Source organism: Lipophrys pholis, assembly GCF_963383615.2.
Source record: "Lipophrys pholis genome assembly, chromosome: 23".
Lineage (NCBI taxonomy): Eukaryota > Metazoa > Chordata > Actinopteri > Blenniiformes > Blenniidae > Lipophrys > Lipophrys pholis.
Window position 1 is genome coordinate 1,446,446 of NC_137645.1, and position 23,118 is coordinate 1,469,563.

Here is a 23,118-nt window from a genome sequence, read left to right on the forward strand (position 1 = left end):
CTCAGGTGGTCATAATAATTATGGCAGCAGCAATAAAGTAAAGTGAAGGAAGACTAAAGCAACTCTGTGGAGACAAAAAGGAAGTTTCTTAAAGGGAAAGTACATTAAAACAGATTACTTAATAATTCCAGTTGATATCATTTTGTAACACCTCAGCAGTTTGTTTTGTCACAAACCCAATACAAACAAGTACCGCTGAATATGACTAAATATCACTGATGACACATTATTCATTATTAGTTGTTATGTGATCGGGGCTCCGTAGTTCTGATGTGTGGTAGGTGACTGACAGAGGCAACTTGATTCATTTTACCTCATATATCTGGACTGACGAGACCAGAACTGAAACAATTCCATTTAACAGGGGTGGAAAAATCACATTGCTTTGCTTATAATGTGGATTTAAGACAAATAACTTATATCCAATGTGTCAATAAAAGCCCAGAAACACTACATGCATGAAAGTCCAGAGTGAGATTCAACACTTGAGATTATCACGTTGTCTCGCAGTCAATGAGCCACCTCACCTTGAATTATTCAAACACTGGTGAATTATTCAGCCGTGTTATGCCTTCTAATGGGAGCCGGGACCTGGACATTGAGGATTCGGGGTGAGACAGACTCCAAGGCTGCCCGGCGGGGCCTCGACAACCCTCACAGCTCGGACCCAGTGCTGCTGAGGCTGTGACACTGGACATGAATTAATAATACCAGGCCATGCAAGAATCATTTCTCCCCTGGAGGTGGATGTGATGCAGTGTGTCAACAGGATGTTTGTATCACGGCGTGGACCTTACACTTAATCTGAGCCCCACATGAGAGATGAAAACATCAGCTGTGTGTGTGTGTGTGTGTGTGTGTGTGTGTGTGTGTGTGTGTGTGTGTGTGTGTGTGTGTGTGTGTGTGTGTGTGTGTGTGTGTGTGTGTGTGTGTGTGTGTGTGTGTGTGTTTAAATGTGACCTGAGGCAGTGAAAAGACGAGTCTCTCATGAGGAAAAGGGGCAGGCGGCGTCATGGTGAAGGGGTGTGATGTCCTATTCAGGCTCCAGGTTACAGACTGCGGTGGCGGCGTTTTACAGGACCAGGAGGCGGGCAGGGTGAAACGGCGTCTGTGTAAGTGTGCGAGGTTTGATGTGAAACAGCACGGAGAACAGAAGAGACGAGAAGGAGATACATCAATGCAGAGATTTCTGCACAAACCTGAAGGGGGGGTTTCCTCTCTCCAGCCTCGATCTTCATGTAATCAAGTCATTACATGAGTAATGGAGAGGCAGGAATGAAGGGAGGAAAACATTCCATTTAGATGCAAATGTTCCTCATTTCTCTCTCCTCCCATCCTTCGTCCTGGTCCGAGTGTGCAGGGCGAGGAGGAGGAGGAGGAGGATAAGGAGGAGAAGGTATTAAGTGGAGGACAGATGAGTTCCGACAGGCGGTCTCGAGCCCCCGGGCTTGCAGAGGGATGAGGTTGTTCGTTTTCAGCACCGGACAGCGACACTGACATTCATTTACCCACAAGGCCCGGGCGCCACTCTGACAGGCTGACGGCAGGCCAATTACCGACGAGCTCTTCCACAACACAAAGACACCGAGATCAGGCCCAAAGAAAGCCGATGCCCTGCTCAGGGTGTCACGCAGTCTAATGTGGGACGACAGTGCAGAGTGTGGGTGAGCCTGCAGCCAGGAAGAGCTGCTCAAGAAAAACAGGAAACGGTGAATAAAAAATACCAAAAATCAAAGACTTTAGGAGGCGTGGCCACTTATTCCACAGGAGTAGCGGACGATGACTCAGCAACGGAGTAAATCCCTTCTAAAGTTATGTATACGAGCAAGAATAAATGTAAATACAGTTCTAGTGCCAGCCATGTCATTATCATATTCATTCATGTTAAACTACACAATAGTTCAATATGTCAAGTAGTTCTGAAGCCTAAATCTGAACCCTAACCGAAGAGCATCCATACGAGTCTTAAACTAATCAAACAATCCAAGAACTATCACAAAAAGTATGATTAGACCAGAATGTGCATTTAGACTCTATGACCCTTTACAACCTTCATATAGAGTCAATAACTCAACAGAGATGAAACAATGTGCAGCTAAATGATTACACAATCTTACATGGATTAATCATTTACTTAACTAGGGTAAAAATCTGACAAAACAGCAGCAAATAAGCTGTTTGAATATCTTCTAAAACATTTTATATCTGCAAATCTCAGTGGGTTTTGACAAAGATTGTGTGTGTATAGACCTGAATGACACTGATAACGTTGGTACTTCACAGAATTCATCTGTTCGTCACTTATGAACTACAAGTAACAAGGTCTGATCACCACATCACAAACATTTAAAGCTGCAATTTACCTCAAACTGCGGCATAAATAAGGAGCGAACGTCGATAAAACAATCAATATAGTACAAAAGTCCAAAATTCTGTCTTACAAATGTTCATAAAAATGTTTTATTTCACTTTTTCTTTTTTAAACAAATGCTGATGTGTTGTAACTGAAGCACGTCTTACATGGCGACCTCACGGAGTCGTTGTAAAGCTGTCCATCAGAAAGAGCCCCGGCTGAGCACTGTAACCTGGCTGCGACAGCCTGACAGATGGTGGGGGCTTCGGGGTGGGGGTGAGGGTGGGGGTGGGGGGGGGGGGGGGTCTTAAAAGGCTGACCACGTGAACTGGAATGGCATACAAACACACACACACATCCACACATGCTTGTTTACATAAATAGGTACAGTGTAAAAACAGGAGGCACGGCCACATCAGGATGACCCAAAGTTCATCGTCAGTAGGTACAAAATGTGACCAGCAGAGGTGGTTCTTTCAATATTTAAAAAGATATAGGCCGTTAGTGCATTAGACAGAAAACAGCATGTGTTTGCATTATTTCCAGCTTCCACTTTTTTTTTCTTTCAGTTTCACCACCAGGTTCAGCCACCAGGGGGCAGCAGGGGACAACCGTCAACACAGGCCCCGATAACACTGGAAAGTATAGCTTTCTTCTCCAGTATGTAACATGCATGAGCTCAGTCTGACTCTCTTTCGCCACTTTGGTAAGTTCACACGAACTCAGGTATCATTTTAGCTTCATTTAACTGTTGTTTTTTTTTTTTTTTGGCTTTATAACATTGGCTGACTCAGCAGGTGAAACACGGTAAAAATCTCTTCTCAACCTTCTGTGAGGCGCCTGACCTCGAGGGATTTGCATGTTTGTCAGACAACAGAGGCTGGAAGAGGCAGTAAAAAGAAAACCAGACAGTCCAGTTAGAACAGAGGTCCCACCCTTGCAGCGGCGCTCGCTCTTCATTATCTCCAGTAACGAAGTGAAACACAGAACCACACCGCAAACCTCTGTCCAGCTCCTTCATGTTTTGTTTTGATGGATCCATTCTAATGTCCATTTTCAGAGAGTCCATGTTTCCAGGATTGTCCTCATTTCAGTAAACCATTCAGGATTTCAGCATTCATGAGGAAAATAAAAAGCCAATGATGCTCTCTGTGATATTTTTTTCAATATTCAAATTTGTACTCTGAAATGTAAATGACTGCGAATGACTAGAATTTATAAACTGAGTGCGTTTGTGTTGTGAAAATGAACATTAAACTAATTAAACTGCTGGAATTATGAAAGGTTTATCACGTCGCTCTAAATCGGAAGAAATCAGTAGTATCTTTCTTTTCTGACGCTACGCCTCCGTCTCTCCTCTTCCCATCATGTCCAGCAGACACAAAGACCATCGCTGCATCTCCTGTCACCCGGTTCACTCTGTGTTCGTGCCGATGTCTAACAAAGCATGCTCGTCGTGTTCCCAACTGGAGTGGAAGGTTTCTGCAGAAACAAACAACTGCGAGCGTCCCACTTTAGCACTCAACTCTACGCCAGTGGCGAGGCGGGACACTGAAATCATCTGGAGGTCTGAATGTTCTGAAATAGTGATGAGGAGCAGGCTGGGATCATATGCTCTCACTTTGTTCTCTTGATTTATAATCGTGGATGTGCATCTCATGATACATTTGATTGAAGTTTCTCTTATCACTGAAATTAGATTTTCAGCAGGAAAAAGAAAAGATCAATTTGTGAAACTCTAAAAGCAACCGGATACGTCCAAAAGTAGCAGACGAGTCACCAGATAGTTTCCATCAGGCTCATGATGCCAAACTGGGAATCACGTCGTCACAGTCCGTAGTGGTTCGTCGGCGTGGGGAGGTCAGGCGCCTCAGATCGCTCCTTGCTCCCGTTGTGCTTGGCACCAGCATCTCAAATGGAACGAGTGATTGTGTTGACACAACATGACACACACGCACGCACGCACACACACACACACACAAACACACACACACTCACACACATTCAAGTCCGAGGTGTCCTGCAGGCAAAATCCTGCAGCAAGTCTTCTTTTTATCCAAACCAAACATTTAAAAAAAAGATCAATATATTCAAACATGTGTGATATATATATAGATTCATATATAATATATATAAAAAAAATCCAAAGACGTAAAAATAAAACCTGCAAACTCAAAATAAAAAACTTTGAGAGCGACGCAACAAGGTGAGGAATTTAAAAAAACAAAACAAAACAAACCAAAGAAAGTTTGGAGTTCTACACGGAGGTTTCGGACTGTAGCCGCAGGACAAACTTGTGTGATTTGGGATCGACGTACTCCTCCGACATCTGGATGTACGGGATCTTCTTCGCCGTCACCACCAGGCTGAAGTCCACACATTTCAGGAGGAAGACGCTGCCGTCCTTCAGGCCGCTGGTGACGGAGGCCTCGCTGACGAGCGTCCACTGGCGGGACAGCCAGTGGTCCCGGCTGTACTGCAGGGTCGGCCCCGGGCTCAGGTAGCTCTCCAGGAAGGCCTGAGAAGATGGCGGACATGTGAAGGTGACCATCGTGACCTCGACACCAACCGGAGCGACCCCCGTAGTGTGGAGGTTGAGATCTGACCTTGGGCGTCATGTTGTTGGTGATGCAGAAGGCCAGGTGCTGCTGGATGCTCTCCATACTGTGGCAGTGCTGCTGCTTGGTGGTCCGCAGGTACTTCTGCAGGGCCCGGGCCATGGAGGGGAAGATGGCCTGCGCTGCCTCCCGGGAGTCCATCACGTCTCCCGGGGCCTTCTTCTGCTCTTCCTCCTGAAGGCGCTTGATGTGGGTGAAAGCCTCCTCGACTGCCACAACCAGCCTGGGAGCAAACACAGCGAACGCAGCTTCAGCGCCAAGATAAACACAACACGTGTGGAGATCTTAAATTTATCATCTAGTTGTTTTTTCATCCCTCTACTGATACACCTGTTCCATCTGAGCTTTGTTTCTATATCAATTAATTAATAATAACAACAATAACAATCATAATATAGAGATAAATAATTGATGGCATTCACACCCATACGAGGTTCTATGTCGACTCTCCATGTAATTTGAGTCAAGGTGTGACTTTCCTCCAACATTCCAAACACATTCATGTTAGGTTAACTGGCAACTGCTCATATGTGTGTTTTCATTCCGACACGTTCGTGTTAAACCCTCTTGTAACAAGTAAAACCATCAACCTAAATGGCAACCGTCTTCTTCTAAATAAATTAGTGTTTGAATTGTGGTATCTTCATCCCATCACTTTGGATTCGGTGTTTGACTGACCGAGCTCTGCGCTTTCGGACGCGCCTCTCGTGCTCGGCCTCTTCGTAGTACAGCTCGTTGTGGCTGGTGTCCCTGCGGCGAGCGGCGGCGGCGATCATGGCTCTGGACTGCGAGTGTGCGAGTCCTGCGGCCGCGTTGTTCCCCGGACCTGTTGAAGCGACAGCGTGAAACGGGGAACGCCGACTGCATGCGTGTTTCGGCGGAGCGTGCAGGTGAAGTGCTGCCCTGCGAGGAGGGAGGAATCTTTTGGTGATGACACAAAGTGCAATACGAGGAAACGAGCGGCAGATTGAAGCTGCACGTGAAGCTCGGTCCATTCGTGGTTCGCCCCAACGCGAGCCACACAAACTCAACATGTGATCATTTAAATAAATTTCAAACTGATCTCTACATACGACTGGATATTCAAACACTCCTTGTGCCTCCAGCAGACGCAGAGCGTCCAATTAAATCAGCGTCTCCAGAAACTTCAAAAGTTCAGGCGTGTGGATTTGGGAGCGGTGGCTGCTGATGAAGCCTGCCGGATGTTAATGCAGGTTAAAATGAGGCAGCGGCGGTGAATTATTAATGTGGGGCAGCGAACCAGCGTCAACAGAATAATTCATGGACGCAGTGCGGAGGGATTTTAACCAACCACGCTGCCGAGATGGATGTGATGGGAGCAAAATCTTCAATGTCAAGAGAATGTCAACTCTAGATTTTGGATGTGATTTTTTTAAAGCTACTTTCTGGATCACTGATCTAAAGAGCACCGGCTCTAAGAAGTGCCGGTCAAATAAACTCAATCTGATTTTGTCTTATATGTGAAGAAAATCTGGTTAGCAAAAAAAAACAAAAAACAAAAAAACCTTTTTTCTCCGTCGGCTTCTAAGCATCTGGAGCCGAGGAAACAAAACACCAAATCATGTGTCATGCTTCATAAAAAATCACCTGCAGCCATTTGGATGCGTTGTAATTGAGTGGTACGGCTGCTCTCTGCGCAGGGCTTCACCACTCTTTAATCAAGGGACGATTATTGTCTGTCCCTGAGTTGGAATTATTCATCACAAAGTGTGTGCGGCAGCAGAGGGAAAGACAAAGCAGAAAGTAGGAGCTGGAGATAAGACGGGGAGTCCCCGAGCAGCTGCTGCTGCTGAAGGAGGGAAATGAAGGAGGAAGAGACTCGTGAGAGAAATGACAAGACTGTCTGTGTAATAGCTATTGCTTCATCTCCAACGTGTTAGAGGAGGCAGAATGAAGCAGGAGGACAAACAGCGGCAGGACAAAAAGAGGAGGGAGTGAAGTTAATGCACCTGAGGTGGAGGTTGAGCACACTTATAGGTTTGTGTTGCATTCTGAGTCTGAGGACAGCCTCCAAACTCTCTAACAACCTGCAGCAGGCAAACAGTGAGGAAGAGGTGGGAGAGTGTCACTGCGGCATTCATGAAGTGAGCGTGCTTTAGCTTTAGCTGGTCGCAGTGTTTACTTACTGTCCAAAAGGTAGGCTTTGAGTTTAGCTCGAAACGAGTCTTAAGGGGTTAGTGTGAGGAGACACAGGAGAACAGAGTCAATGAAAGAAAGAGATTTTTTCCCTGCCGAGAGCCGTCCACAGAATGAACTCAGAAAAAATCATGAAGCCCTCTTTATAAATTTGTGGTGAAATACCAGCTCAATAAACGCACAATGTGGTTAACTGCAATGAAATGCATCCAATGAAAACCACAACGTTCAGTATGCTGCAAACAGAAAGGTTCAAGAAATAGAAATCATTTCACTGCGACCCAAATCAAACACACTGTGATGCTGATAAATCGATCAATAAACACAAAACCCAATTACACTTTTTTCTTGTATATCCAAAGTAATGTTTCTTGTAGTTCAAATCAAAGAACTGCACTCTAAGTGTGAGCACAACCTTAATTATTAATCTATTGAAAGATTGTGATTATGTTGTCATGTAATCATTCCACTAAACATCCCGTTACGACTACAAGCTTCATCAATGAATTTAAAAAACACCAGAGGTGGGCGTTATATTCCACCACACCAGTAGACGCAGAAAAGCACGAGGAAGAGGAAAGAAAGAGCATCCCACTCACCCTCAGCCGGGGCTGCTGGGAACTCACCATCCACGTTGTAGACCTTGAGGCCGGCGAGGTGCTTGGCGGCGCGGGACTTGGAGGCAGAGAGCAGCGCCGGGTTGTGGACGGGGAAGTCGCAGTAATAGTGCTCGATGATGGCCAGAGCTGCCCGCTGAACACTGCAGGGGAGAGCGGACGGGGGAATTAGGAGAGCAGGTTTAGCGGCGCTCAAGGTGAGAGAGAGAGAGAGAGAGAGAGAGAGAGAGAGAGAGAGAGAGAGAGAGAGAGAGAGAGAAGATGGTGAGAAACATTAGCCACGGGTTGTTTTCCACTGGTGAAACCAAACACAAGGAAATCCCTGCAGTGACTACAACCCTTCCTGCTGAATACAAAGGAACAGTGAGACGTCAGAAAACAGAAACAGGAATTAGCTTGAAGACGTTTTTCCTTTTCTTTTTTTTTGTCTTTCTTTGAAAACTTTCTTGGGGTGAAAAAGAATCCTTCCAGCGGACCATAAAACCTGGAAGTGATCGGATCTGCAGGATGAAGCAGTAATGCCTTCAAGTCCGGGGAATCACAGACGGAGCAGAGCACAATCACACATTCAGAAAGCAAGACATGCTGCTGACAATCCACTGAATCGAGAAAGAAAGAGTAACATGATCATCAACGTCAACATGAAACTCCATAATGCTGGTTGGGAGTAGAGAGGTGTGTTCATGTGATTTACTTTTTTAGCTCCTTCCAGCAAAAGAAGCTAAAAGGGAAGCGAGATGTGGGAAGTAGAAAGCAGAAATTTGTGGAGAACAAAGCAGAACTCTTCAGAGAGACAACAACACATGACAATAATTGTAGGAGATCACACAGGAATCTGGATGATTCAGTTAAATAGAACGTCCAGAGAAACGTTTTAAGGGATTTCTCTGTTCTTCTCTCACTTTCCTGGAAACTCAAACCTGTAAAAGGCCAGAAGAATGACCTTTTGTTCACTTACTTAATGTAGTATGAAGTTGCAGTAATGCACATTAAAGTTAGCAGAAGCTTCCAAAATGACCATTTCGGATTTGTTTCTAATCTGAGCTTGAGCTTTCTCTGCCCTCCAAGGTACGACGTGATTTCAGACGTTACAGTGAAGAACGACTTTAGAATATTTCACTTTACGAGGTATTTCCTCGAGGCATTACTCAGATTTCCTCCAGTCGAAGGCCGATGCTTTGACCATGAAGTCTCAGGTGACAGAAAGAAGGAGATGAGATCAGAGCAGCAGCTGTAATTCACTTCATGATTCTTTAACTCAGTGGAGGGGCGAACATGCCACTTCTTGCCTTTTCATAACTCGACACAATTAAACCAAGTGTACACAAGTTTATCGCATAGACCATAAATCAGGGGTTCGTTTTGACTTTACTGCCTCTGTGTTCCTTAAAGTGAGACCGTGTTCCTCCTCTTACAAACACACCTTTACATATTTCAAAGCACCACACCTTCCCTCCATTATGGATGAGAGGACACTGTGAATTATACGAGGGATTACACACTCCGTCTCCGTCTGCAGTCCAGTCCAGCTTCATGTCCTTTAACTCGTTCTGTTTCAGGTTGATCTTTAATCCTGACAAATAGCAAAGGTGAAGTTGATGTCTTTATTAAAAAGGGAGCGACTGAGTGAGGTTTGGCCACAGTTTGAGCTAACTCAATCCACGGGGACAGCAGCACATGCTCGACTGAAACATGCGCTTCTTATTATCCCGACAGGAGACTGGAGGTCTGACCGTCCCTCCGCCCGTCACACAAGACTTTCTCTGCCTGCAGGTTTGACCTGGAGACAATCCAAACACACAGAGACGACTTGTCCAGTGTTTAGCCCGTCTTCAAAAACGTCTTTTATTCTCACCGCTTCACCAATCTGGTGACAATCACATGCGCAAGATCGGACGGCGACGTGAGACCAAAACAGCATCATGACAGATGTTTGGATTGACTTGCAAACAAAAAATAGAGAAGTGGAGCAAAGGGCAGAGCAAGAGCAGTGAGGGGAAACAGGGAAGTTAAAGTAGGAAAAAATAAGCAGGGATTATTAGTTCTAGATTATAAAGTTTAAAGGTGTGAAGTTTTAACAAAAATAATGTTTTAACTGGTTCAATGTCAATGTCTGTCACGTACACACACACACACACACACACACACACACACACACACACACACACACACACACACACACACACACACACACACACACACACACACACACACACACACACACAAATCAACAGTTTGTTGTACAATCGCTATGGCTGCACATGACACACAAACATTCACGAGCACGAATACGAACGTACACACACACACACATAAGAGTGGAAATATTACACAGACAAGTTTCACGGTTGGGTACATGTTAAGCAAAGACCACAAAGAGGAACAAGGCGTAAAAGGGCAGCTGGCATCTCGATGATGAAGATCCCCCCAATAATGTCTATATTGCTCAATTTACAATCCACGTATACATTACAAGAGCAGACTGAGTCCTTAAATTACAGACTTGAATGCAGCTTCAAAACGCCGTCATGTCAGCTTCAAACAGACGAGTGATAATTCTGTTGCACGTTGAATATTTATAGACATGCGAGTGTCTTGAAAACAAAACTGTGTGAACGGCTGTCAGAGGAGGAAAATCAACATGTACTAGTATGATACGATCTGTACACATACAGATTAAAACATCATTTGAAGACCGGAGACCGGAGGCAGAGCTCGTTTCCGCTAGAAGTGCAGCGGGGAGTGTGATAACCCACACAGCCTTTCTCTGACATTCAGCACTCAGAGCCACCACAGACTGGAGCATTGTTCAGCGCCGACCGAATTGCTGAGTCAGTCCTCGGCTCTTCCCGGCTCCAATCAATTATTAAGCCAAGCAAACATGACAGGAAACCATTCGAGGCTCTCAGCTCGGCCTGCCTCAATAAGAATGTAAACTCAGAGCAGGAAAAGAAGGACAAACACAGATAACTGTAATCATGAAGTGGTCACCCCAGAGAGCTGGGCTCGCTTTAGATACTGCAGACTCACAACTAAGACAAATCCAGACACGCTACACCTACAACTTTAAGGTGGAAGTAGAAGTTTATATTAATGAGCACAACTGCTTCTCCCAACCTGCTCCATCCTGGGTGGCAGCTGGTTCACCTTCAGCCATGTGGCAACATGTTCTGCCTGCCACAGACGATCAAATTCAAAAGTTTAGATGTGTCGTGCATCAAATGCAATGATGGAAACAGCAAAAGATAATCCTTTCTATTTGTTGTGGTCTGGGTTTTCCACAGCTCACCCAGGCTGTGAGGAGTGTCTCCCACATTCTACTTGTCCCCTCAAACAACAGGACAAACAAGGCTGGTCCAGCCCTCAGATTGGCAGAGCAGACAGAGAGAAGCCGTCGGGGGCCCCCAGGGGCCCCGGCAGGGTCGCCATTATGATAAGACTCAGGACGGATGCCAGAAAACAGGAATGTGAGCAGCAGCCGCCGCCTGTTAATGGGAGAGATACATGAGAGACTGGCTGAGAAAACACAACACACACTTCTGCTCATGTCTGTGGCTACATGTCCACACACACACACACACACACACACACACACACACACACACACACACACACAGTCTATGTGTGTGTACGTATGTGTGCGTGAAGCTGACCAGATGCTGCACGGCGGTCTGCAGGGAGCTCTAATTAGCTGTGTGTTTACAGTCACAGACGGACAACAGAGCGAGGCCGGGCCCGCTGCTGGCCAACAGGGATGAATGGCAGCACTTACAAAGGACAACACCCCCAAGGCAGCCTGCTAATACACCAAGCACACAATTACACACGCACACAAACACACACTCTGACCTGTTTCCTCAAATGCAAGCTTATCTGCAGAGGTTCGTACACTGCGATGAATATTCACTTTTCCCTAAAGTACTGAATAGAAATAAGACTTTTCCCTTAAACTGTGCTTAAATCCTGCTTGTTATCATTAGTTTTGATGGAATATATCAAAATAAAGCCAGTAGTGATTATTTTACACTTGAACAAAACTTGTGCTTTTACATTTGAGTACAATAATAATATTAATAATAACATGAATGGAGAGCAGGTTTGAAGTCTCTTAAACTGTCCACCTGCAAATCTGGAGATAGATATAAAGCTTGTGCTGTAAAGCAGAAATAAGATCATGTTTCACCCGCCCTGTCATAGAAGAGGCCCTACCATGAATCCATCAGGTTTTATTGCTTTACCCACCAGCAGAAGCGTCTGTGGCAGCGGCCGCTGCAGCTTCAAACCAGACGGCAACAGGAGAGCCGAGCTCTTCGGCTAAAAATGGGATGTTTCTCCTCAGAGAAGATAAGGTCATAAAAACCTTGCTGGTGAAGTCTCAGACTTCCCTTTCTTCTATTCCCACATACATTTTATGATCCTTCAACACCTCCCTCACATTAACTATTAATTCCTCCTTCTCTATTCTCTCTTTCACTCCCTCCTGTAGCTTTCAGTCTCCTGGGCACCTCCTCTGTACTCCGCCCTCCGTCTGCAGCTTTATTTCTGAGGAGTTTCCTCTCTGAAGTCTTCCCCACCCTCGCCTTTTTCTCCTGGCACCATTTTCTCTTCCCATCAACCACTTTGTCAGTGTGCTTCTCTTCACCTCCGTCTCTGGCTCAACACTTAACTTCCCTCCTTTACATGATCACCACTGTTTTCCTCCAGGCTCGTCCCTCCTTTTCCCAGTTTTTCCCCGTGACACTCCCGAACAAATTCCTTCTCACTTGAGGTGTCCTAGTTTCAGTGTTTCCCCTTTACCTTCATCTCGCCCACTCCCTCTTCTGTTTTCCTTCCCGTTCATCCCACCACCTTCTCATACCGCTCCCCTTATAAGCACAACCCTCCTTTCAGCTCTTTTCTGCATCCTCAGTTCTCTATAAGTCATGCACACTGGTCATCTGGATGTTTGGTTCCTCTGAGTTCCTCTGAGCCAGGAAATATGTTTACACATGTAAATATGAAATCTGCATGTTGTTTAGGTTTGAAGGGGCTTGAAATCCACCAAGGAAGCTCAGTTAGTGGAAGTGAAAATACACAATATTAGTTATCTGAAGGAAATCATAGGAATCCATTTAAGTTCAGTTCAGACTCGTCATGAAGTAGTCAACTGTTTTACTCACTTTGCCCGTCATAAGCTTATTAAATGTCCAAGAACTGAACTTTTTTAATGCATTTTATGTGGTGTTTGCAACTAAAATAGGCCATTTTGGCTTCAATGTTGTCTATCCATGATAAACTGGGAAGAATGAGGAGATCCATAGATTCATTTTATGAAGACCTCAACATCTTTACAGTTAAATCGTATAAATCCACCCAAGAATCAGCTGAAAAGCATTATATCTGTAACCTTCTTTCTTATTCTGATATAATGAAGACCAATGACTGCACGTGTTGCATGACTGGAGCTGACGGGAGTGAAAGCCGTTTTCTCACCTGAGCTGTCCCAGGTTGTAGTGCCGCGTCTCGCCGTCGGTGGAGCGCGTGACGCACAGGGAGAAGGACGGCTGCAGCTGGCGAAGCTCCAGCAGCACGATGGCCAGATAGTGGATGAAGAGCAGAGCGTCCACCAGCGACACGGCGTACTGCACGATGCCCTGATAGTTCTCGTCCTGCAATCAGTTTCGAAGGGTCTGTCATTCCCAGAACAGATATACACAGAAATATGCAGAAAACATGTGCAATCACAAGGAAAGAGGCTCCTGCAGGGATAAAACATGGGATTGGGCTCATGTAGGACTCCATGTAGAGCACATGAATATTTAGACACATTTCAAAGTACAGCGAGGGGCTTTAAATTATGACTCACAGCAAACACACAGCGCTGGGAAAATCAAATATCTGCCTTTTGGCTGTTTACGATTTTTTTTTACTGCTGAGAGAGCATTAAAAATTCAAGTGACTGCATGTGACAACTCTCATGCTTCTGCCACTGGAACAGTGTTAAAGTGTATTTTTAGCAGCGCTGAGCGCTCACAGTTAGAGCAGTGACAACAATTATAGGTCACCTGTGAATCCAGTATCCGGACTCCGTAAAAGAGCCAGTAGGAGATAACAAAGAGCAGGACCAGCACGGCCAGGAGGGCCCGGAAAACAAAGACCCGCGGGAGTCCCGCTCGCGCCGGCCTGAAGAAGAGCGCCCAGACGGCCAGTAGCAGTATGAGCAGTTTGAAGGCCACGGAGATGAAGAGGCCCTCGCACGCTGTCCCGCAGCTCTGCAGCCGCTCGGGCCACAGCAGGTGGGGCAGCACCAGGAAGGCCAGCGGCGTGAGGAACACCAGGAGGCCCAGGATCACGGCCAGGGCACGGGTGAAGTAGCGGCGGCAGTCCAGCCCCACGCTGTCCTCCAGGTCCTTGGTGATGCGGACGATGTCCTCCTGGGAGAGGCTGTGCTCCGACGTGCCTGTGACGGCCGTCGTGGTCTCCCCCCAGTTATCATCCTGAGAAAACAAGGAAATGACAAAAGAGGCTAAGGTTCAATCTCTTAAGTAATTTAAGTCCCTGATCAATTCCTAAAGCCTCTACTGTGTCATCACTAAAGAAAACTATTCACACTTAAAATGTAAAGAAACATCCATCTGGATATAAACATGTAGCCCTTGTTTCTGTACTGAATGACCTTTTCCCTCCTCAAACAACAACACATCTACACAAGAGGTTATTTCCAAGCACGTGAGAAAGAAAGAAGCAAAAACTGGGGATGTGGCAAAAGTAAACAGAGCGAGCTGCCAAGTGGGTTACATGCTGACGTCTGGGTCCGACTGTATCCGCAGATAATAAAGGTCAGCGGCGATGCAGCAGAGCTGCTAGAACAACAAAGATAAGTACTCTTTACATGGTAGTCATAACAAGCTGCTACAGTAGCCCCGAGAGCGGCTGAGTGCTGCCATGCCAGCAGAAATAAATAATAGCAGAAATAATATATATATATATATATATATATATATAAAAACAACGAGATAATGGCCTGCCATAAGATACACACTTTCACCAAAATGGAACATGATGGACAAGCCGGTTTTCCAGGATCATATCAATACCTTTGGCCCCATTTTAGCCTAGCAGAGCATGCATTATAAATACTGTAGAGTGAGGAGGAGGAGGAGGAGGAGGAGGAGGAGGAGGAGGAGCTGGGACTGAAAATGTCCCGCTGGCCTCGGGGTTAAAACAGCACAGATGCAGCAAAACAATGGGAGGATCCAGGAATGTGCTCAGGTTGTCACAAAGAAGTTGCTGTGTGCTAATTTTAGATGTGTCTTTGTTTCTGTGCCTTCATCTCAGTAATATGAGCGCTTATTTAATCTTTAATTTAAAACCACAAGGCGAGGCAGCACCTGCTGTTGTCCACAAGAAAATATTTCCCCGTTCATTGGTTACAGTAAATATTTGGAGTTTCTGGAAGTGCTGGAATTGTCTCTGTGCAAGAAAATCAGCTTTTAGGTGAAAAACTTAACGGTAATATGTGAATGATGTGAAAGACATCTTGGCTTGGTTCGTATAATTTTGATTGAGAAGTAAAAAATAGACTTGGATCAATAGAACAATATAGATTATATTCTGTAAGACATACTCGCCAATCGACCTCCTGAAAACATTCTCAAATCTAAAACAACACAACTTTTATGTGTCAGTGTCTTTTTGCGTCACGTTTACTGAACTGCAAAAAATAAGGACTATAACCCTTATTTCTTTTTTTTTTTACAACAACAAATTGACTAAAACTAATGAAGTTATTCAGCTTCCTCCAGACTGAGAGGAGGCCGTTTTATGTGAAAGGAGAACTGGTAACTCACAATGATCATCTGATTGACCAGACGAGCCACATTTTATGGAGAGAATTTACAGCAGAAGGAGTAAAGAAGACCCTTTTCCAAGTCACCAGTATGTATTTGTGCCTTTACTCTTTCGCGATACAGACTCATCCTTTGTTTACAGATACAGTTGAACCTTTGTTTCGTCCAAACAACATAAAATGAAGGCCAACACTCCTTCGTCAAAGTTTAAAATGGACGAGTGAATCTACAAATGGAACACCTCTGACATTATTGCTCTATATTTTGGGACTGTTCATGTTTTTCGTGGCCACCGTAGCTCCTCCTTGGCTCTCAGAAGAGCTGCAGTCTGCAGCTCCACCACTAGATGCGACTAATTCCTTCACGCTGCCACACTTCCTATTTCCAGAACTGCTATCATTCACAGGAGACGACATGTTAACTGTTGACTTGTTGGTATGACTTTTCACAGCCGGCTTCTTTGAAGAGGTCCAGCAACCGCAAGCGGTCTCGGGTTCGGTCAGCCTTTGACCCGCCAGTGTTGTCGTAAATAACCCCAGTCACTTTGTGGGAGAGCAGAACATGGAGGCTGACCAGCCTCCGCAACACTAAAACCAGGTGGAGGAATGCATGACCGAGGTTCAAAGAGTCAGAGAGCGTGCAGCGGTGGGTTTTTACTGTTTTATGACGGAAAATAAATCTGGAAATTTCTTCAAAGCAGTCACCACAAATCTGTTCCTTTCAATTCAACTACAGTAATCCATAAATTACTGCGAAAAAACTGATGCTTGTGAGGATGTGGATGGAATAGCTCTGTTGATGTAGAGCATCTTTAATGCAACATGCAGGCAGACCAACATTAATAACCATGTTTCAGTTTGGTCAATCGAGTGGAGATTGTTTGTGGAGCAGCAGTGAAAGGCACTTCATTAATAATGAGTGAGGTGGACTGAAGAGCCCTCAGCCTCTCCACAGAGACTTATGCAACAGGCTCCTTATTCGCACGGAGCAATTATCCCCGATGGAGAAGCGAAGCAAGCCAAACTCATTATTTTCTCTTTGCATTAGCAGAGATAAGTCCGGCGCGGCCACAAGCTGTGGTAACAAGGAGAATCCCAAAACGTCCGGCGCCGCTGCTGCTCGCCATGCCTGCACACTCAGGTGCCTGTCAAAGCACAGCGAACCGCTGACAGACTCAGGTCTTCATCTGGTCGGACCTCTGATGAAGACATGTGTGCACGGAGTGTGTGTGTGTGTGTGTGTGTGTGTGTGTGTGTGTGTGTGTGTGTGAGAGAGAGGAAATCAATAGGCATTAGGTGTAAGAGAGAGTGGCTCTCTGACCGCAACACACCTCGACAGCACCCAGGGGAAACATGAATCACAGCTCCTCGTGCCTCGTGGCCAGGATACACTCATCAACTCATCGCTCCCCGGCGCCGTTTCAGAGCCTGAATCACTCGCACTGCTCAGTGACTTCATCCACAGCATTATCACACTCTTACACTCAGCCATGTAACTCCCACGTTGACAACAGCCTCCAGATGTGACTCTTTTAAAGACTCAGTGAGTAACTGATTCATCAGCTGCAGGATCAAGTGGAAAAACAGTTGGTTACGATTTTACTGCTCATAAATGGAATTTGGCTAAAACACACACACATCTAAAAGAGATATAGATCAACATATAAACACAATAAAAAAAAACAGACAAAATAACCACAAATGCATGAATAAAACCACAAAAAACAATAAAACAGGGTCAAAAATAGCTACAGTGAAATACAAAACAAGGAAAATTATTAAAAATGACCACAGTTAGACATTAAAAACTTTATCAAACAACCTTAAAATGACCAAAAAAAAACCAATCTAAGATATACACAAACAGCTTCAAACAGACAATATAAATAACTGCAAAGCGATGCAAAACTAAAATAAAAGCAGAAAGAGCAACAACCAATTACATATAGAAACTATAATCTACCACAAAGGGAAGTTGTGAGGTTGGAGATCCTTTCTGTGGTCGGACAATCTCACCCTGAGGACAGTACCTGGGCTCTCCCTCTGCCAGCCGGACTAAAAATAAACAATAGTGACCCACATTTCCTCCCGGGATCAGCCAATCACTGCAGGCTGATCTGGTTCAGTACCAGCAGCCCCACAGGAGGCCTGGTGCCATTCATCACATGGAAGTAGGTGAAAGAGGGAGGAGGGAGAGGGCGAGGGGGGGGGGTTACTACAAGACAGCCAATTAAAGAGAGGAAGAGGGATTGATCCGGAGAGGTTGAGAAAGTACACTGGGTGTCAAGAGCCAGATGTGATTACTGCGCCGACAAGACAATGTGTGAAATTCTTCTGCCGATGTCGTGAAGTCACACTAAACCGTCAAGTCCACACTTGTAAAGTATCTGCAGTGATTTACATGAACGAGAGGAGAGGAGGAGAGGAGGAAGGAGGAAGGAGGAGAACTCAAGGCTTCATCCATTTACAGTGCAACAATAACTTAACTCCCTAAGCCCCAAACCCTAACCTGTAAAAATATCCCTCAGTCGGGGGCAGTTTCACAACCGTAAAGCCAAAATGAGCAACTCTGGGGATGAAACACACTTTGGAGGATAAGACAATGATCCTCTGCATCACCAGTATGAGAACTGAAAAACCCTGAGGAAGACCCTCGACCTTCACCAGCTCCCTGGATGCTGAACCACTCCTCTTGATGTGTGTGGATAGGATGGGTTGATCCCTCAGGAGGGATCAATGAATGAACGTTAACTTCTTGTAGTTTAGAAAACTTCAGAGGGTTAAACATACGGAGAAAAATACACATAATCAGGATTCATCATTGACAGAGCAACCAAAAACCAAGCAGAGAATTTTAACAGGACTCTTAGTGTCTCATCAATATTTGTTCCACTTTAAATGTTTCTTTTGTCTTTTTCTGAATCCAGCGCATAGTGTTTCAGACAATTAATGGTGGAATTGGGAAAAAAGCCAAGAAAATTGAGAAATAATCAAAGCAGATTTCACTTTTATATTATTAAATATGAATAAAGTGAGATTTCCAAAGTCGAGAAAGATAAATGTAGACAAGCGAGATGACAGTATCTTATTGATTTTTGAAGGACAGGATGCATTCTTGCAGCATTTCACCACATTCTTGGGACAGTCCAAAAATAACAATCCAAAATTAAAAGAGCATTAAGAGTACACAAAAAAGAAATTAAAGGAACAAAAGGAAACATGCAGGAAATTGAGCGTCTCTCACAGCTGCTCTCCAGATCACGTTCCCTCTGAAGATGTGGTTGTGTTTAAAGCGTCCAATCACAGAGCTCAGGAAGAATGCGGCTCAGTCAGGATGGGCCAGCACAGTATTTCCTTGAGTAAAATAAAAACTTGGCCTGTGTTCAGACTAAGTGCTGCAACATGATCCATTAAACACATCCAGAGACATTAGATCTGCATCACACTCGTCGTTCAGCTTGCTTGCTGGGCCTTCAGTCAAAAGGCCTCCAGGGGATTTCTGTTGATAAACCCCGTGACAGATTCAGCTGCTCCAAGTTGTGGGTGAAACTCGTTTGTGCAATCCTTTTGTTAACAGGCAACTAAAATGATGCAGGGAGAACAAAGTGTGTGTTCTGTGCAGGTAAATATAGCACACTAACATGCGATGTAACTTCGCGTGCCTTCACCAAGCTCTCAACAGAGTTTTCTGCCTCGTATCTCCACCAGAGTATAAATAACAGCTATTGTCTCTCTGAGTAAATCAAACGTCCACTAAAAGCCTGTATTCTCTTGTTTTGCTTTAAATGGGTTGCAAACAAAGCCCCCTGCTCAGCTCGAGAGCACTCTACCCACTCCTGGGAGGCAAGGTGTGTGCAAAATAGCAACATGCATTCCCCAAGAGCTCCTCACAGCCATTTAAAACCTCCTCGGTGCAAAGTGCACAGACGCCAAGAACCTGTCAGGACAAAGACAGTGAGCAGTTAAAGAAAAGCCGCCTCGACTAATTTTCAGGATGGAGGAGCAACTTGGAGACAATGGGAGATTGACAGTCGAGCAAAGACGCAGACTGCAGTTTGGCTGAAGAGATTCCGCACAGAAATGTCGAGAAGACAGATATGAGTGAAACACGTCGACTGATCCAGAGAACTCGGTGTCCCAATGTAAATACACAGATCTGTCGAGTAACTATTAGTGAGAAGTTGCACAGATATGTAGAATGATGGAACTGATCACTGGAAATGTACATAAACAACTATAATGCAACAAAATATGCACACACACACGTGTAGTGCACAGAAATACTGATAAAAAGTGTGGTGTGAATATTGTCACCTCTCACACACACGTCAGTCCTGCACAGGTCAGCTGACAGTCTCACCTGGCTGGATTTGGTTGTCGGTCCACAGCTCGCCACTGCAGGAGAGTCTGTGTTCGAATCTTCTTCCACTGTGGTGACAATCAACTCCTTTAACTCCTCCAGAGTCTCACAGACCTCCAGCACCTGCAGCACCTCGTCCGCTGCCTCCATGGCGCTCAGCGATGAACAAAACCCGTCCCCCTACGGAGTAGACCCGGAGTCCGGCTGGGATGAACGTCCTGTCTGAGCTCAGCCGCTGCCGCCCTCCTCCCGATCCATCCCAGAGTGAGTGTGACCTCCCTGACTCCCTCCTGATCTGCAGCCCGGCCCCTCGCTTTATCTGTCTTTATATAGAAATATCTCCCATCATGCCTCAGGAGGCATTGTATGGGACTGTGCGCTCACTTGCCACATAATGTAAGTAAAGGGTTTTATGGGGAAAGACAGAGAGTGAGGCAGAGTGAGAGAGGAGCGCGAGAGGGGGGTGAGGAGGAGGAGGGGTGAGGAGGAGACAATCACATGGGCCATCCTGACAGCAGCGGGGATGGAGGACGGGATAAAGGGATTGATGGATGAAGGGAGAATAGAAAAAAAAGAAGTGGAGAAGCACGATGAACAAACATCTAATTCTAGTGACGACAGTAAACAAATGAAAAACACACCAATTAGGTGGCAGTGCCATCCTCCTCCATCCTTCTTCATGTGTGCCCCTCTTCTCCCTCCTTCCTCTCTCTCTCTTCCTTCCTCCCTCCCTCCCTTTCCCCCTCCGGGCATCCTTTCTCTCCCTCCTCCTCATTCTCTGCTCGTTTCTTGCCTCAGCACCACTCTGTGTCTATTCCTTCTGACCCAGTGAGCACTGTGGTGTCGCCACACGACTGCATGTGTCCTAATGTGTGTTCATGGTGGAGGAACAAAACCAGGCTCCAAAAAACTAAAAACTAAAAAATAAGTCAGGGGCTGCTCTGTTTATTTCCCCGAAAAAGAAACAGAAAGAGTGACAAACCAAATCTAACAGGTTAGTTTGTTCATCGGTGCAAACACACACACATGCATGCACACACACAGTTTCTCTTTTTTTTCAATCAATGTGACAAACGCTATCCGACTGCGGGAAATACTCAATGACACACCAGAAGTGTATTCATCCACCGCTCAGAATACGTAGTACCCAATTGATGCACACTGCATTCCGGCTGTGCGTTAAAGTGAAGTGTGTGTTTACGGCAAACGTTGGCTGATCTCACTTAAAAACTGCAAGTTTTCTGAAGGTTCTTTTTTATTATGGTAGGACAAAATTGAGATAGCACTATTCAGACACAAGTGCTTTACGAGGAAATGAAGGAAATACATTAACACAAGCTGATTTAATGTCAAGAATCAATAAGCTGAATGAATGCAGAGCTTCTTTAGGTACTTCTGCATCCTCTCACACTGTCTTTGAGGCTAACTGCTCACTGTGATTGTGAATGGCCAGCGTGTTGCAAACTGGTCGTATCAATGCTCTGTCAAATCCCTGATAGAGACATGAAAAAAATGGTGGAAAAAAAAACCAAACACTTGTTCTGTAAAAGAAAACACCTTGCGGCTCTGGTAGATGGAAGCGTTCCTACTGAGGCCACCCACAGAGCTCACAGTCTGGACGTAAAAGCGGCTCACAACAAGCACACAAAAACAAACACACACACACACACACACACACACACACACACACACACACACACACACACACACACACACACACACACACACACACACACAAGGAAAACCGCGAAGCTCCGCGGGAGACCGTCTCACACAACAGCGAGCCAGGCGGTACTCTCCACAGAGAGGAGGTCCTCACACACACACACACAAGTACAAAAGCGCTGCCTCTTTTCAGCAGCCAGACGTGGCTCAGAGTCCAGCTACCTGCCCTACACCGAGGTAGTGAACACCTGAGATCACAGAGCAGCTCAGTTTAATTGGTTTGAATGAAGTGAGCTGCAGGGAGGGTGAGAGAGAGGTGAAACATCGGAGGGGTGGGTGAGTCTGGAGAGGAAAGAGAAGGAGGGGGAGAAGAGGAATGTGATACTCTGAAGACTCACTGAATTCAATATTGTATTTAATGTCAGTGATTTCATCCTCAGTGTAGGTAGAAACCCTTTCAGTGAGCCGTATGCTTAAGAAAATTAACAATAATAGATCAATTTTCCACAATCTTACTGCAATTTGTGTTAGAGTTATAGAGCACACTATAATGCATTTGTTTTCTCATATTTAACTTCATTTTTCAAGCACTTTCTGAACTTTCACCACACAAAGTCCCCAGTTAAAGTCTAGGTTGGCCTTTCTGTGTGGAGTTTGCATGTTGTCTCTGTGGCTGTGTGGGTTTTGTTCGGGGACTCAAGCTTCTTTCTACAGTCCAAGAATGTCACTGAGGATAACTGATGACTCAATATGTATTTTCGTTCATGCATTTCTACTTACTGATTGTCCATCCATATAATCAGTGAGTAGAAATGCATGAATGAAAGTGCAAGTGAATAAAACTAAAATCACAATGTGGATAAACAGCATCAGGTCAAAATACAGCTAATCACTGGAAGATGTACGAAGAGCTCATTTCAGACTGCTGCTATTTTAAATGGAGTTGTTTTTACATTTTGTCAGATTTCCAAAATACCCAAAACACAAATTTTAAATAGTGAGAAAAGTTTCTCCCAGTGTACCGCTTGGATGTCATGATGGTGTGAGAATGCCAAGAGGCGTTTAAATAAATTAGGTTCACATGCCAGCCGCGCAGCTCAGACAGGTTGAAGTGCCTTCTGAGCCAAACTGTAGTTGACTGTTTCCTGTCTGAGTCTGCCTGATCTCTGGAAGCAGCAAGACGAGTGCAGCCAGCAAAGCAAACACATAAACAGCAGCGACTCCACCTGACTGGCCCACAGTGGAAACTAGAAAGAGCGCGGCTTCTAAGAGTGTGTGGTCCAATTACCTATATGATTGAGTGTGTGTCTACTAACGTGTCAGTCCAGGTGACAGTCCCAGACATTACCACCAAGGCTGAGAAAGAGTGCAGAGGAGGGTGACTGAAACATACAGGCGTCCCTGAATGCCTCATGATGCATTTCAGTTTGTTTCGCCACACATCAGAGTGCAGCCTGGAGCTTTGGACGGAACCTGCGCTGGTGTCGTTGCTCAATAAGAGACCGACACAGGCTCGTAAA

At 45.2% G+C, this 23,118-nt stretch overlaps 1 protein-coding gene across 3 annotated transcripts in view; it reads right to left on the bottom strand.

Moving 5' to 3' along the window:
• Window positions 1–2,440: 2,440 nt before the first annotated feature.
• The window catches only part of LOC308127924 (vang-like protein 1), a 35,747-nt gene continuing 15,069 nt past the window's right edge, over window positions 2,441–23,118 (bottom strand). For 2 of the 3 annotated variants that reach the window (XM_080493343.1, XM_080493344.1), the window contains exons 4-9: window positions 13,790–14,221; window positions 13,218–13,393; window positions 7,728–7,888; window positions 5,650–5,797; window positions 4,960–5,194; window positions 2,441–4,871 (exon numbers count right to left, since the gene is read on the bottom strand). In XM_080493343.1, coding sequence (XP_080349469.1) covers window positions 4,611–4,871; window positions 4,960–5,194; window positions 5,650–5,797; window positions 7,728–7,888; window positions 13,218–13,393; window positions 13,790–14,221 — 1,413 coding nt within the window. In that variant the 3' untranslated portion in view covers window positions 2,441–4,610. The remainder of the gene's footprint in view (window positions 4,872–4,959; window positions 5,195–5,649; window positions 5,798–7,727; window positions 7,889–13,217; window positions 13,394–13,789; window positions 14,222–23,118) is intronic. The other variant, XM_080493345.1, reaches the window with a different exon arrangement.